The sequence below is a fragment of the Esox lucius genome, chromosome 9 (genome assembly GCF_011004845.1).
Source record: "Esox lucius isolate fEsoLuc1 chromosome 9, fEsoLuc1.pri, whole genome shotgun sequence".
In the NCBI taxonomy this organism is placed as follows: Eukaryota; Metazoa; Chordata; class Actinopteri; order Esociformes; family Esocidae; genus Esox; species Esox lucius.
This window is the reverse complement of record NC_047577.1, coordinates 13,696,547-13,713,453: the sequence shown is the minus strand read 5'-3', so window position 1 is coordinate 13,713,453 and position 16,907 is coordinate 13,696,547. Positions and strand designations below refer to the sequence as shown.

The following is a 16,907-nucleotide window of genomic DNA, read 5'->3' as shown; positions in this document are numbered from 1 at the left end:
CTCATGTGACTGTTCACTGCTCAAGCCCTGTCTCGTTTGTCTGTCTTTGCCTCCGTCGTCTCCTGTAGGCATACTTGTAGGAATGGAGACTAGGGTCATATCAGAGCCGCTTTACCTCTGAGTCCTTCCTCTGGCTTTCTGCATGTGATTTTGTTCCGTTGCATGTTCATGATTCCTCTCTGTCTTTCCCTGTGTATGTTGGGTTTGTTTGGCACGTGCGTATTTGACTGCCCGCACCGCTTATGTCAACACGGCATGGGCGTTATTTTTGTATCACATTCCCTGTACCCCTCTTCCCCTCAGAACTACCTACGAGTCGCCTTACAAGATATCAACAGTGGCTGCACGGCCAAAACCCTCCTAGTCCACCCGTACTCCACCACAGAAGAAGTCTGTTCGCTCTGCGCCTACAAGTTCAAAGTCCTCGACCCGGAGAACCACGTCCTCTTCCTGGTCACTGAGTCGACCAGTCAACAGCTGGCGCCGGACACACACCCCCAGCGAATCAAAGCGGAGATCCACAGCCGCCCCAACTCCAAACCGTTTCACTTCGTCTACCGCAGGGTGACCAACCTAAACCTGTTTATTCCGGCTAACTCAACCCACCAGCACAATGGCAACTGCCTGTTGCCAAGCCAACTAGATGAATGAAACTCTATTCGGATTCAACTTTATAGATTGGAGGAACACGCAAGACAGATTAGGGCTCTGGTAGCTGGTGGAACAAGCGTTCCACTTGGCCGCTGAGGCTGAGCTAACATAGCCACTGTACAGGTGCCAGAGTTGCGCTGAATGAGGGAGATGTAGAATGTGTACTGTATGTTTAAACTATGTGGTCGGGGGAATGTTTTGTGGTTTGATGTCGATTTGAATCGAGTAGAATTCACATCAACATCCCAAGTGAAAAAAATAAATATATCCTGTTCTTCTAAAACCGCCGGAAAGAGGAAGTAGATTTACAGGTGTTCCTAGGGTCTGCATGCATTTCATTGTCTTTTTTAGGGAGTACCAGGAGTTGGTTGGGCAGGTCCAGCGTGGACTTTGTTGGGGCTAAATGTTCATAACGGGAGGTCCACTTTATGGTGGCCACAGAGCAGGAAAGACATCCATATTCCACTGTGCAACCTCTTAGAATCAACTGAAAGATGTCCTAAAAGTTTGTAGGCCCAGAGGCTTGAAGGAGGCATTATGAGACACGCTTTTGCGAAAAGCAGACAAGCCCATTGGATTTCACAGTTTTTTATATGACTTCAGGTATCATGAAGTTGAACACATGCTTTATTAAGCTAGGGACTTGTACATTTTAGAGGATGTGGCGCCCCCTATGCCTTAGCAACAGTATGAAAATGTATATCCATTCTAAAGCGGTGGTACTGAAGCCAGTATCTGTCAATTTTTTCTTTCCAGCCTCCTAATCAGGGACACCAGGTGGGTGCCATTAATGAAGAGGTAGAACAGAAGGTGAGGTCTCTGATTAGCGGTTTTCAATGGAAAAAGGGAACTGGCTTCGAATGGCCAGGTTTGAACACCACTGTCCTACAGTATATCTGTGCTTTGCAATACCATTATACAACGATATCAATGAATATATTTTCCTGTAGGACGTTTCTTAGAATTTCTTTGCTGCAATTGCTGGTCAACTGTAGTGTGTAAGTGCAGAATGTGTTTGCGTATGATAAATACGTTATTTGGAGTGAGCACCCTCATGCTGAACAACCTGATGCCAGTAATTCAAACCAAGAAATATTTCTGAGCAATGCGACAAGAACCTGAATTGACTCAACTCAAAGTTTGTCTCGAGTGCTGCAGCAAATTGTTCTCGTAAGTTGTTATTTCAAGACATAGTGTTATGCTATTTTTGTTTCTATCTATTAACTAGGAGTTGCAGGTTGACTCCTATTAAACTATATGTTAAATGGTATAGTGTGCATTCTCATTGTTTTACTGAGAGAGTTTGGTGAGCATTGAGCAATCTCTAAAAAGGAAAAGGACCAGAGTTTAATGAAATGTGTATTGTACAGTCAGTTTATATTCTGATAATCTTATGTTGTAATCTAACTAGGGATTAACATTTCTAATTCTGTATTACGGCACATAATGTAATACTGCCCTATCACACACGGACTGCCATCAGCTGGGCCATTCTGGATTTATTGTGATGTTTTTTCATAGATGTTGTTTATATCATTGAGATGTATTTTTGGTACCAAACTGATGAAGTGTCTGATAGTGATGCTTGTGATAAGTAATATTAATAATGACACATCCAATAATACATTTTAGGTCAATTCAAGTTGTGGTCAGGTCTTGAATGTGCTGAATTGATATAGGGAATACTTTTGCTCTCAATGCTACTTCCTTTTATCAAAATTGACTGACTTCAAGTGACATTGGGTCTAGAGACTCCCAACTAACAACCCTATCCTCAGAGTCATGAGGTACTAAAAGGGTGTGATCATTTTCTTTGAATTTTAATTTCCCCTCAGTAAAAATTGTCCACTAGGGAGAATGCTCAAGGTCCTATATTTTTGTAAAATACTGTATATTTTTAGTGGTAACACCAAGGATATAAAACGGAGGGACATACATACAAATATAAATCTTGGAATACCTTTAGTTATTTAAATGTATTTTTTTACCCTCAAGCTTTTAAAGTTATGATAGATCTACATTTCACTACACCTCTACATAGTGTGACAAGCCAATTTGCTAGGCACCCAGTAGTTTCTGCCATGCCTAAATCCTAGATATTCTACCTTATAAAAACTAATATATGAAGTATGTTTGCTTAAACATTTTCAAATTAAATGGAACATTTATTTGATGTGTTTTTTGTAACTGAAAAGTGTTTTACACGGTGCCAAAGTCATTGTACATTTACCATTGCAGTACCACCTGCTTGATTTTGCATCACTGTTTTGCTTTTCTTTGCTAATGTGCATTTGTGTAAACCTGGTGGTAATGTAATGCTTGAACTCTAAACCTGTTGTATTTATTTGTCAAATCTTTTGCTCAAATGCTGGATTGGTTTCATTGTCCCCTCTTCATACCACCCACACCTGGTGGACCATTAACTTTATTTGGTTGACCACATTGACCAATTTGTTGCTATAGTAGGAATTAATGTGAATGGGAAATGAAGATTAACCTTGACATTAGTGACATTTTCAACTCCAGGACAAACCCTGCACTTTTCACCCAGTTATTTGATATAATTTCTATTTAAATGACAGAAGACTTTCGGTCGTAAGTGCAAAACTCTAGCTACTGTACTGAACATATTACGAGTTTTCTTGGAATAAAAACACCACAGGGGGAAAAAAATTGGTCCCAGATGCAGACACATTGTGGTCCTGTGTGCATTTAGTGAGAGACAGCCTATGTCTGTTTATGCATTATTAAATGATTTCCCATCTCTCCTATTTAAATTTGTTTTATTTGGCTTTTTTTTTCATTCTGTTAGATTAATTTCTTTTTAAAAACATTTAGTTACACATGAAACTCTGAATCTCGAACTCAAATATTGTAGGGTGATATTGGTTTTAAGTTGGGAAATATTATTAAGAAAAATACAAAATATAAATATGTTGCTTGCATAACTATCCAACCCCCACACTTTAATACTGTATTTGGTAGGGCCAGCCTTTATTGCAATAACAGCTTGTAGCCTTTGGTGTAGGTATATACTGGCTTTGCACAGTTTTTGAGTGATTGCGCCATTCTTCTTGGCAGATTTGTACCCATTTGTTCAGGTTGGTTGGCACTTGTTTTTTTTTTTTAGTGTGTGTGTATCGCAATGTTTAAAAAAAAAAAAGCCAAATAATTTCTCTTAAAATAATTATAATCAAGTCATGTAGGCTGGTAGCACTGGCAGCAAGCGATTAATGTTTAATAAACCATGAAAACAAGCCCTTTTGTAATCCTTCTAGCAAAAAGAGAACGGGGAAGGTGGTTGTGAGATATTTTCTTGGACAGAGGGGGGACTTTGAGGCTTTACATTGGTCAAAAGGCACCGGCCTAGATGGCTGGGCCACTCTAGAACGATATATTTTCATTTTACTACACAAAATGACAGGAACCTTATTAATATTGCCCCCCTTTCTGAATTACATTGTTTCATGCACCACATTGCCAGTAAACTGGGGGTGCTCTTTGGTATTACACTGCATGAGGTTGATACTAACTTTCGCTCTGTTATAAAAACACTGTTTATACATCGGATACAGGTTTAGTAAGTTGACTTCAAGGGAAATTATGCCGTTACAAGGGCAATGGGGTTGAAAATGATTATTTTTTAAACCTCAAAATCGGATTTAAAATGTGCAGTGTTTATCCAGGGGTCATGCTTTTTCACACTTATAAATTTGTCTTCAAATGCCACACAAAACATCAAATAGAATCACACAACTAAATAACCTTTCCACACTGATGAGTGGAATTTAAAGTAATATCATACAAAGGTGTTAATAAATCAGTAGACTTAATTGGTTCCAAAACATCCCATATGAATTTTGCACTTTGCATGACATTCCATACCCTACGTGATGTATAGGCACTATGTAGAAGTGTCCAGAAAATACAGAAAGACCGCAAGTGTTCATTTTTGTGTGGGGTGGGGGTGGTGGTTTGCACCTTCACAACAACAACAACAAATTTACCTCACAGAGACAAACAGGAAAAAGTAAAGTAAAGGCCTATAGCCATAAAAATAAACATTTATTCTGCCGCAACATCCTAGATATTACCTGGGCTAGGAATGGTCCCGTGTATCTCAGGCTATATTTTTTGACAGTCACTAGACCTTTATACATGCCATAGTCTTGAATTATACTTATTGACTGGATTTCTCTTAACCATGTTCATAATGGCTCGGTCTTCAGCCTTAAAAACCTGTAACTGGTCTACCAACGCCAGTGGTGTATCGCTACCATATATATTTACATGTCAGTTATGGAATATTAATACAAGTCTCAAGTTCAAGGTATTTTTCTGTACTGTCCTGTTGGTGCTAATGCATGCAGATTCTGAGTACAGATTCTATGTGCAGTCGGGTAAGTTTACATTTAGTAACCTATTTTAAATTTTTGAAAGTCCAGTTGATGCAGCAGCGCAACGGCTCGTGTCTGGCTGCGATCTCATCCAGCTTCCCTCGTTGTCGTACCATGTACAACAACAACACGGTCAAGTACAGTGTCACGAATGTCATTAGAGATCATTGTTCATATTGCTCTACCCCAGCTTGTTGAATAATTATTCTTGTCGGTGGTTACGCCCCGACAACTGTGTTGAAATTGTTAGAGCTGTAGAAATTAAGAGTATTACATGTTGAAAGACGGCGTTTAATACACAATGATGTTTCCTAAGTGATAACACTCATGTCTTGATATTGTCATAGCATCGACTCCATCCACAGCAGCTATTCTATATATTCTAATCTGAGACAAAATGTTCCATAGTTTGTCAAATATTACAATACTATAAAGTATCAACCTGAACATTATAATTATTAAGACATCACAAAAACAGAGAGAACCTCCATTAGGGATTGTTTTAATTTAATTTTTATAAATAACAGGGGAAAAGGTTGTTGTCAGAGGAAGACTAAGTTGTAAATGTGTGTACTGTTTAAATCCATATGGTTTGTGTGTGGTTTGAGGAAGGCACATTTTTTATGTGTGTATCAGTTCATTTGTTTGTGGTCAGAGGATTTCTAAGTAAAAAATGTGCGTGTGTCAGTTAATTTGGTTTGATGTCAAAGGTAGTCTAATGTGTGTGAATCAATTCATTTGGTTTGTTTGTGTGTCGGACTCTAACTGCTCTTGCGACAGTATTTTTCGAAATCTTCCACTCTTTTTTCAAACGTGGTCTTTTTCTTCCGGCGAAACAGTCCACAGAACCAGTCCCAACAGGTTTTCTTCTTATGAAACTGCTCATACTCCTCCATCATTTCCATCCAAGCTGCCCATGAGTGGTCTTTGGGTTCCTGTCAACAAACAGAGGTACTGAGTAAAACAAACTGTAGAAAACAAGCTGCAGGTCACTACAGGACTGAGCACATTCAAACTGACTGATATTATCTATGGATGATGTGATACAGAATACAGTGGAACTTACCGATGGGACGAGAAGTTCCTTCATTTGGTCAGCCCTAGCTTTCTCAATGCGAAGCTCCAGCTTGGTCTTGTCTGGTGACGACAACATACAATAGAATATTACAAATGAAAATTAAGTTGGTGAACTTTAGGTGTTTGACTGACAATGGATATTGTGGTACAGTTGTTAATGACAGAACATTGTGCCCTGTGTGTTATTTCCATTAGACTAGACCTGGTTATTAATGTAACACACCAACAGTAACAATGTTATTCTACCTGCATCATCTGGAGAGCTGGTATCTCTTTTGACCGGGACATTAATGCAGTACGGCCGGTTGTCCCCATCTTTAGTGTCTTTGGAGAAAGTCAAGGTAGGCCTCAGATGAGTCATAATCTCCCCCACCATGAGGTCACAGACCAGCAGAGACAGTTTGTCTGGGTGCAGCTGTTCTTTCGATCGTATATGGTCCTGGACGATGTTCCAGTATTTAATTACAAATGACTGACAGCAGTTTAAGACAAAGGTGCTCATCATCAATGGATCCTCTTCAAGATTCTTCAGAGTGGATTTGAACACTCTGTGGTCCTTGTACTTAAGTGCCTCCTTCTGAATCTTGATGTGGATGTGATCAACCATATCATTACAAAGACCACTGTCATACGGCACATATCGCGTGGTCAAGAATGCGTAATTAAAGACGTTCCAGACTAGAACCAGAGGAACAATAATAATCTTGGGTTTGTTTCTCTCTGCCTCTCTCAGAGCCTGGTCTCTTACAGCCTGTCCACTGTAGCGATATAAGGCCTGTTCATAAAGACGTTTGTCTTTCAAATACTGTCCCGATTTGATGTATGCTTTGATCTTTTCCGAATGCTTTCTCTGGGGTTTTACTGGTTTGGGGTCAGGCTTAGGCCCAGCTGGTGTTTCATCCTGTTGTGTTTCCACTTCAAATGGGTTATTACTAGCCACCACAGAGTCATCTGTTATAACCCCTGTTTGCACGTTGACCTTGACTGGCACATACCTAGGGGTTGTTTTACGGTCAATGAAGTCTGTTTTGGTGGATTGGAATACATCGGTCAGTGGAAACTGGTTTAAAAAAGCAGCCTTGCTGACATTTAGAGCCAGAGGGTTGTTAGGCACTGTGTTATCTGATGACTCTTCCTCTTCATCGTCGTCCCCAAAGAAGTATTTAGGATGGATCCAGATTGTGTCTCTTTTGGAGGAGTGAGGCGGAGTAACATGCCGGATGTATTCAAACTTGTCATGGCTAGTCAGAGGTGGAAAAGCTTTCTGGAAAAGTGGCAGTTTCCCGACCCGGGACCCATAATGATGGTAGATGGTCTTTTTCAGGTCCTCGGGTAGAGTTACTGCAAACAACTTTGTCTCCATAGCCTTTTCATAGCTCTTGGCCATTGGACGATGTGGGCCAGTGACTTGAAGTGGATGGGTTACAGAGATGCCCTTGTATACAGCCAAGATTCCCTCACATATGGCCTGGGGTATTGTGGAAATGACTAGCGGGTCCTTATTAGCCATCATATGCTTTATTTGGATTGTTGTGCCAAACTTATGGACCAAGGCACTCTGCATGTGTAATACCGTCTGTCTTATGTTGCAGATGGGGGCACACAGCTGTTCATCCACAGAAACACCCGGGATCTTCCTCAAGACATGAAAAGCTACTGAGGCCATTTTAACCACCAGTAAGAGGAGAGCCTGTTGGCTGAGCTGCTTGGAGCCGAGTCTGTTCATTGGGTGAAGGTGAAGCATAAACTTCACCACAAAGTCACCTAATAATTCTCCACTGATGACATATTTAGCAGGTAGAGGACAGATGTTCACCATATCCTGGCTAATATGTCTCTCCTCTTCGTTGGCAGCGTAAACGTCAGGTACTGTCTTAGCAATGGACAGGCCAACAAGATGAACAATGTACCTGCTCAATATCTGTGAGCCTATTCCCAGAGCTCCTACCAGTGGTTTGGGGCCTAGTACCTTATCCAGGGTGTTAATGACAGCCTTGGTCACCTCAGAGGTATCAATGCACTGGGAGTTAGACAGCTCCTCCTCCTCTGTGACTTGAACCCAGGGAATAGACCACAGAAGAGCTTGGGTGTCGTCCACGATAGCAGCTGTCTCCAAACAGACTTCTTCCTGAAAGGCTGGTTGATATAAGTGAGACAGCACCTGAGTGACAATGTGCTTGATTGTGAAACCAAGTACCACAAGCTGCTTTGGCACGACCTTGGACTTCTTTCTGGAGTTCACCATGGCCTCAATGTCTCTCAGGGCCTTTTGGATCCTTGGAGAAATGCTCTGGTCCAGAACCTCAACCGTCTTCTCCTTAATATGGAAGAGAAAAGGGCTTAGTAAAATTTGCTCTGTTTACCCCTCAAAGGATTTTACTACACTTTAAAGCACTCAATATCATATGTCTTGTATATAGCATGTCTTAATGTAAATGCTAAATGTTTAGGTCTAGTACTAATGTATTGCTAGAAGTCTCAGACTGACCTTGTCCACCAGGCACTCCTGGACCTCCCTGACTATCACTGCTGTGGATAAGAGGGGAGTGGGGATTGGTTCTGCCACAAGGACCTCATCATTAATCTCCGGGTCTTCTCCATTAATCACACTGTCCACCAGGCAACCCCGGACCCCCACCGGAGTTTGGCAGAGGGGCTTCACCTGGAGCATCACCTCTGACCTGACCTCAGGTTGGGCCTGTTTGTCTGACAGACCACCTCCAACATCACCACTCATCACAGCTGTAGTCCCCAGAGGCTCATGGGAAGGAACCAATGGCTTGGGCTTGTTGGTCAGGAGCTGCTGCCCCTCCATGGTTGCCTTGGAATGGAAGAAATGAATGAGACATTAGTTGATAGAGTTCCTTATGAACTGCAGGTGTCCTAATCATAATAACAAGTTCATAAACAGTCTGTGTGGATGGTAACAGTGGTGTCCTGTATTCTAGGAAATTATGAGATGTGATTATACCTCTACTGAAGACTGGTGATGTTGGCATTGGGTAACGCTCAGCTCTCTACGAACTCCCTGCTCGATCTCAAGGAGTGTATTGTGAGCTTTCACCTTCAACATCTGTACACACAGGGGGAGTTTGACGTGAACATTTTCATCACAAAGTTGACATTTTTAACAAATGTACACAACTGATTTTGTACTGTCTATCACAGCATTATGTATTTACTGTTTCTTACCAGCTCAATGAGGTGGATGTTTGTCCCTTCTGCCATTTCTTGAAATCTACACAATAAATGGAAAATCCATGACAATTATGTTTGTTCAGCTCTCTCTCTGTGCTGTCTTGCCTGATCTATTTATTAAGTATAATATTGTACTGTGGTCTCACTCACCTTTTCAGGAAGGCCTTCCTTGTATCAGAGATGATCCATCTCCTCATGTGATTGACACTGAGGTATGGGTGAAGTACACCTTGTTCCTGGAGAGTCAGGAACTCTCTGATGAACTTTCTCTGTAAAACAGGTAATCGTTATCTCTGAAATCAGTGAGCAGAGAACTAACAAATAGTTCATTTCAACACATGGATTTTGTCACTTGTACATTCATTGAATCCTGACGGAGACCTTCAAAATGGATCATTAGTCACATGAGCACTACTGGATAATGGCAAACTTACCTGCTCATCAAGGTAACTCTCTACCCAAGATCTTTGGATGGACATTGAGTTGTCCATATTTACTCCAGGTTGTAAACAGTACACCAGTTAAACAGTTCAACAAGCTTTCTGTACAAAATAAAACTAAAACAACACTATAATACAACACTATAATACACAAAGAAGAGCTATATAATCGATCAATACATGCACCACGAGCGGTGGAAATATTAATGTGTAAGCTATATTTAATTGTAACTCAAATAAGAGGTCCAATTAGTCATTGTAATAATTGATGCAACAATAGACATAAACGTTGCCATTATGACGTAACAGCTAGATGGCGCTCATTGATAAAATACGGTCAGTGTAGAAGGACAGCGCTGAGGTATTCTCAAGTAGTGCGTTCTTATCCCTCATTAATAGTCTGGATTTTTGTGCTGTTGTATAAAATGGAGGAAGTTATTTGAAATACCAGTCCTGTTGTATAAGATGGAGGAAGTTGTTTTGAAATCAGTATGATCGTGGGGCCTATCTGAGTAGTTTATACCTGTAGGTAAAACGTCAAAATAGTTCGTAGAGAAGGTGAAAACTAGGAATGCATAACAACTGACTAAACAGCAAAATCCATGTTTCATTGCTTTATGATCATAGATTAATGGTTTATAGACATGAGCTAACAAAAAATATCAAATTTCGTACTTTAATGTTTGTTCTGTAGTATTTTTCTTTATTAAGATAAAATTTCACATATGCAGGGCATTGCAATTTCTGTTACTCGAAATATCTACAGTAGTCATGAAGAAGTAACCCGTTTGATGTCCAGTATCTTTAATGCAACTAATATCTTTATTCACTTTATCTTTTAAGCTCTAGTTTCATGGGAACAACCAGGACAACAACCAAGCCTAGTTCAGCCGGCTCGCAATAGAAAGTGTTAACCGTGACTGCCTTCTCGAATATCAAACCCGGGTAGCCCACACGAAAGGCAACCTAACCACTACGCCAACGAACTACACCCTAGTGTTGCCTCATTATATAATTTTCACTCGTAAACGTCACGCCAAGTTAAAATGTTTTGTTATACACCTTTAACTATATTGTTAAACTAAGTAACGTTTCTTATTAAGTTTATCTCCCCCACAAGTCTCTATGAACTGTATAACTTTTGCCACTGGCCGTTTTAACAGTTAATTAGCCATTCGTGAATGACATAGATACAGTATCTATCAATACCCATGCGGAAAATAAATGTATTTTAAATATATTTTTGAATTCATTTGGAAAATATATTTCTGAATACATTTGGTAAATATATGTCAAATGTTTGAAATTGGCCTCTTAAATATATTCGTAAGGTAGGTACTTATTACATTTTTGAAATGCATGTCTAAATATATCGGACATCGGCCAGGTCGTGTTTCGAACCTGAAACGTCAGTCATGAGCGCTAACCACTACACCAAACTGGATCGGTTAGATTGACGCAAGTATTGGTATTTACCTTAGTACGTTAGACTATATTTGTGACTGAAAAAGATGAAATGTATTTTGATAAGCTACATGTCTGTAAAATGAGTTTCAACACCTAAATGTGATATAATCAATACGTCGGTAATTATATCTTCATCATTTTACATTCACAGGACCTGGAAAATGCATTTTAATTTTCTATAAAACATTACAATTGTAATGAGAGCATTTTGACGGGGAAATACATTTTGACAAAAAGGAAAGGTATTTATACATTTTCAAATACATTTCGGAATAAAAGGTGAAACATATTTTGATACCTGAAATGTATTTTGAATAAAGATAAATGTATGTATATATTTTTAAATACATTTCGGAATAAAAGGTGAAATACATTTTGATACCTGAAATGTATTTTGAATTAAGTTAAATGTATTCGACATATTCAGCATACATTCTACATACATTTTGCATTGCAAAAATATTTTTAAAATACATCTCTTTTCCGTATGGGTATAGGTGACGATAAATAGTGATGGACATTCGAGGCTTCATTAGCATTGTTTATGAAGCAGGATATTATGCTGGTTGCACTCAGATTTTCTTTATCACAATAAAAGCCATAATTGAAATGTATAAGGCAATATAGTTAAAAAATATATGTGAAAAAGAACAGACTAGAATAAAACAGACTTTTTTGTCAAGTGAAAACACGAGAGAATCGTAAAGCCAGCGAAGTGTTTGTCTATCCTGAACAAATCCTAATATCCACAAGAACTGTTATTGTAGGGCTGTTACGTAGCTACGTAGGGTTGTAGCCAGCGATTTTTTTGTCAGTCCTAAACCTCAGGCATAATGCGTCGGAGGCCGCGTCTCTAAGTCCTACGCTATTGAACAAGCGTCAGTCAGTCAGTCAGTAGCTCTTCGAGGCCGGCTCTGTTTACGCGGCCCGGCAAAAACAGAGACACAATAAAACATACAAACCAGATATAAAATATAATCAGCTACAGTCTAAGAATATAAAAAACGGAGTGTTGTTGTGCTAATGTTCAAAGTGTGCATTATTATATTCAATGTACATATTTAAACATTGTATGGCCTTTGGGGGAATAAAACAGTCCTTATATCTTTTACTCTAGTGTGGGAAGTCTAAAACAACAACCTGAAAGGTGACAAAATGGGCAAGATTTAAATATATTATAAACTTAATATATTTCGTAATATAGGCTAAACATCCAGGGAAGCTGAATTGGGTTTTCTCTTTGGGATTACCTCTCAAATTTTTTCTTTTTCTTTGCTGTTAACCAAATTATAACACAGACATTTTAGAGAATAATGTCATGATTAGAACAGAAGGACAGTGATACCATTTCAGTAGACGGTAATACCATTTAAAAGTCATGTGTACAGTATAACACTGTAAAGGAACCAGTAAAACAGTCAAGACTATACCGCAAATACAGAATAAAAGACAAGACCCAAACATGATAGACCATGCATGTGTTATTGTGTAAAGATAAACCAATACTAACGTTCAGGCAACAGAACAACATGGGCAGATTGTGGCCAAGGTGCAAATGAACATTTCCAGGAGAAATGCATTCTTCAACGAAGAACCACCGCTCCCTGGAAGCACACCAGTTGATTTCCAGTGGATGGGTTCTGGTTGAAGATATTGAGAGAACACGTTACCTTTAATGTGCACATCAATGTTTTACATAACCATCAGGTCAATAAATACAGGTGGGATGTGTCCTGAGTATCTTATCCAGGTGTACTGGGCCCATCTTATGATCACTATGTCACTTTAGTTGTTAGCGTGTCTACTAGTATGACTTTTGATGTTCTTTTGAATACTTAACCCTACCTTTGACCACGCTGCAATACCACAACCTGACTGATAAATGCCGTGAAGGTCTGGCCTCTGGACCCATTTCAAAGCTGGATCTAAGCGGCAACGAACCAGGAGAAGCAGGGCTGCTTCTGTTTATCGATGGACTGCCGGTTCCCAAGTGCGACCTGCGTACCTTAAAGTGAGCATGAGTCAATGGCCATGAAACCTGTTCACTTTTGAACATGTTTTAGGCTTACACTACCCTACACTTTTAACAGAATTGAATGAAACTTTCCTTACCCTATGTATTAGACCTATTCTTCGACATGAGGAAAATGAAGATCAGATTGGCCATTAAATAAAATTGTTGCGCCTCCAGTTCACCCCCCATCTAATTTACCTCCATCATTTAGGCTCTCAAATTCTAAGATGGACTAGGAACTCTGTCGCCGCCTGCCAAGGTATATGTTAAAGAAACCCACGTTCCTGAGAGAACTGGACATCGGCATGAATGACATGGGGGACTCGGGGATGCAGACCGTTATGTTGGCGCTAAAGTTCACTTTGGTACTTATGTATATTACTTGATACCAACCACCGCACTGAATTTGAAGAGGAATATTTACAGTAAATGCGCCGTCATATTCTTTCCACAAATGGAAAGTAAGAAAAGAATATAAGTCACAAAATGTAAGCTAACATTGCACATTAGAAATGTTTCAAAAGGATGAAGTAATGTTGTCATCTATGTAGAGTACCTTCTCTCATTGCAGCAAGTCACTCACCTCATCTTCTGTGTCCTCACCCATCCTTTCAGTCGTCATGCCTGTCCTCCCATCTTCTCCTGGTCTCCCTTTGCCCTCATCACCGCCCCCTTCTCCCTCTCTAGTTTGGGGTGTTGTGGGATTACTGCAGTGGGCTGCTCCTCCCTGGCCTTAGCCCTGAAGTCCAGCCGCTCCAGCATCACGCAACTGGGCCTGATGGGAAACGACACAGGAGAAAAAGGACTGAGAATTCTCTCTGCCATCAGGGACGACCCACGCTACAAACTACAGACTCTAGAGTAAGTACTATACTGCTGTCATTGACGCTCTGAACTGACTTTTAGTTATTATGTATGTTAGGCTTTTGTGGATTTGTTAGAATTACATTTATTAAATTGCATGATGGGGCAGTAGATACATTTTTAGTCATTTGTAGGCTTGCGTTTGTAATGTATGTGTGGCCCACATTTTGACTGGACCGTTCTGTTAAAGTAGTAGTAGAATGAGAACAATTGTATTATATCTAAGGAGGTAACTTTACTATGTGTTCCAGAATAAATTATTGATTGAGAGAGGGCGGGATTCGTTACTGGGTTTATTACATGATCCTCAAGAAGTAAAATTCTGTACTCTTGTATTGAAGATGCTTGAGGAAGAACACCGGAGTGAGGGAAGCCAAATAAACGCTGGTCAGAAATATTGCATTTAAAGGAGTGGGGGCCCATTTTGGATTATGGCTGGCATTTGAGACAACTGAATTGTCTTCCAAATGTAGAAGATTTAGTAAATGTTACATTACTGTTTTCGTTATTTTTCATATTAAATGTAATCTAACATTTGTGATTCATATTCTATCAGTGAAATTGATTAATTCTGTGTCTTAGAATACACTTATCTAGACATGAACAAACCAGCTATATAACAGCTCTGTCATAAGAATATTCTGTGAGAGGATACATGTTGATGATTCATCAGTCAGAATAGTTGGACTTGGATTGACTGACCTGAGAATCACAAGACTTGAGTATTGAGTAGCCACTCTTGTCAACTACGTTTATATTTCAATCTTTACTTCCTGAGAACATACTGTAAGACTGAGTGATCTACTCATGGCTCAAGATAGGGTCACCTAAGAACCTGTATGGAGACGCTACAGAAGCATCTGTATAGAATTGACAGTTCAGTGGTGGCATGTGATCAGGTTAGGCAGGTATGGAGGAGCTGAATTTGACTGCTCAGATAGGCCCTAAACCAAGACTAGACACACCCATAGTCAGTACAGAAGTCAGGGGGAGGTAACTTGAAGGTGGTTCATGTTTCATTACAAAAGTATTCCTAAACTGTATTTGGTTGTCATACACTTTTGCACACTGATGTCAATACGTTGCTGAACACTTTATGTGTAACAACTGTTTTATCACCTACAAGCTTGTAATAAATTCTCTTGAGTAGATTATATTGGTTTCCTGAATAGGTTATTTATTGTTTATAGTCAATTTGGATTAATTAAATTTCTGGGAGAACTCACCAATGAACCTAAAGTAGCGGACACAGAGTTTTAACCGCATCACAACCCCAATAAAAGAAGTGCCCATAAGACTTCCTACTCTCACAGGTATAAATATATAAAAGTACAAACACCTATTAGTTTTCAAACAATATCTGATTGAGATCTTTTAGGAAGTTGGCACACAACCGACAAAACAGAATGGAATGCTAGGCTGTCATTTCACAGGTAGCTTGAGCTCAGTGTCTCTGTTGTGCTTCTGATTTGGATAGTAAACTAACAGAATAGGAATAAACTTGAATCTGGAAACAGAAATACAGTTCTCATAGAAGTTTATCATCTAATAAATTCCACCACTACAGAAAGACAGAAGACAGCCTGGCTGACATAGACTAGAGTGCTTATGTCAAGCTGGACACAGTAGACGCAACTCACTCATTGAAATATCTGCTGGGCTGCTCGTGGATCACTTCACATAGTGTAAGATTCATTGTATGTTTTTTGCATACAGGTTTACCCCACTCAAAGTAGCAGGCCTAAAATAAACTCAATAACATGAAAATCAGATTTTCAGCCAGGAATGAAAGCCTGAGGAAGATGCCTACTTGTGCAAAACAGGTGTTTCAGAAGTGCATAGTAGACTGCAGTGGGTGGGCTTTATCTATAAATGTACAAGCAGGATTTTCTAAATCTACTTACTAAGTTATGTGGTTGTCCCGGTCAGCTGGGTCATTTCTACAATGTGGTGTCATTTCTGTGCCCAGAAAAGTATTTCTTACTTAGTGTAAAATAGTGTAAAATGGATTATTGATCTTGAAAATGTATGTATTTTGAATACTTATTTATCAGTGAATGATTTTGTTATGGTTTTTGTTATGGACTAATAATGATCGTTAGGCCTGTTATAATCATACAAGTTAATGTACTGTGTATGTGACTGGCCTTCAGTGGTACAGACTGTCCATTGACCTCAGTTGTTTGTGAGATTGAGATATCAAGGTAGAGAACAGGGCGCCAGCCATGTAGCAGGTCCCCCTCCTACTAATGATTAGATATGTAATGACATATGTAGAATGATTAAACACAGTTTAATCTGTTTTCCCTTGACTGTAATTTTCTGAGTGATAATGTGGCATTGATGGGCCCTTTCCTACTAAACTGTGTGCTTTGGCAGTCATTTAGTCTGGTTCTGTTTTAATTTATTTATTTTAAGAATGTGCCAGTTATCATCCTTTAACTTTCTTCCATGGCATCACATTTGGGGATGTTTAGTCTTTTTTAGGTGAGAAAACGACAGCTCAAAGCAGAGTACGTATTTTCTGTTTATTTTTCCATGTTCCATTACAGTGGCTAGCAAAAGTATTCACTGCCCTGGACCATTTTATTTTGTTACAAGATAAAATCAGATTGCCACTGATCAGCACAAAAAAGTATTTCGTACTTTTGATGTCTTCACTATTGCAATGTGGGTAATAGTGAAAATAAAAGAATACCTTTTGTATAAGTAGCGTGTCCAAACCTTTAATTGGTATACTGTTGACCAAATAACAATCGTTAATATATATTACATTATAAATACAAACTTGTTTTTTTA

The 16,907-nt window shown here is 39.4% G+C and overlaps 2 protein-coding genes and 1 long non-coding RNA gene across 3 annotated transcripts in view; 1 reads left to right on the top strand and 2 right to left on the bottom strand.

Annotated features, from left to right (window-relative positions):
- The window catches only part of LOC105012309 (ras and Rab interactor 2), a 38,196-nt gene extending 35,372 nt beyond the window's left edge, over positions 1-2,824 (top strand). The window contains 1 exon segment of the mRNA XM_013135331.3: positions 304-2,824. Within this exon segment, the coding sequence (XP_012990785.2) occupies positions 304-651 (348 nt within the window). The 3' untranslated portion in view covers positions 652-2,824.
- A 2,729-nt stretch (positions 2,825-5,553) lies between these two features.
- Positions 5,554-7,361, bottom strand: LOC114839855. Its single transcript, XM_029122465.2, has 3 exons — positions 6,372-7,361; positions 6,115-6,185; positions 5,554-5,983 (listed from the first exon to the last, which is right to left on the bottom strand). The coding sequence occupies exons 1-3, from the start codon at positions 6,730-6,732 to the stop codon at positions 5,810-5,812; spliced, it is 606 nt and encodes a 201-aa protein (XP_028978298.2). The 5' UTR covers positions 6,733-7,361; the 3' UTR covers positions 5,554-5,809.
- Positions 7,362-12,693: 5,332 nt separating this feature from the next.
- LOC109616155 lies at positions 12,694-14,099 on the bottom strand. The gene is made up of 3 exons (XR_002197238.1): positions 13,828-14,099; positions 13,076-13,235; positions 12,694-12,870 (listed from the first exon to the last, which is right to left on the bottom strand). It is a non-coding gene; the product is annotated as an uncharacterized LOC109616155 (long non-coding RNA).
- Between the last annotated feature and the right edge of the window lie 2,808 nt (positions 14,100-16,907).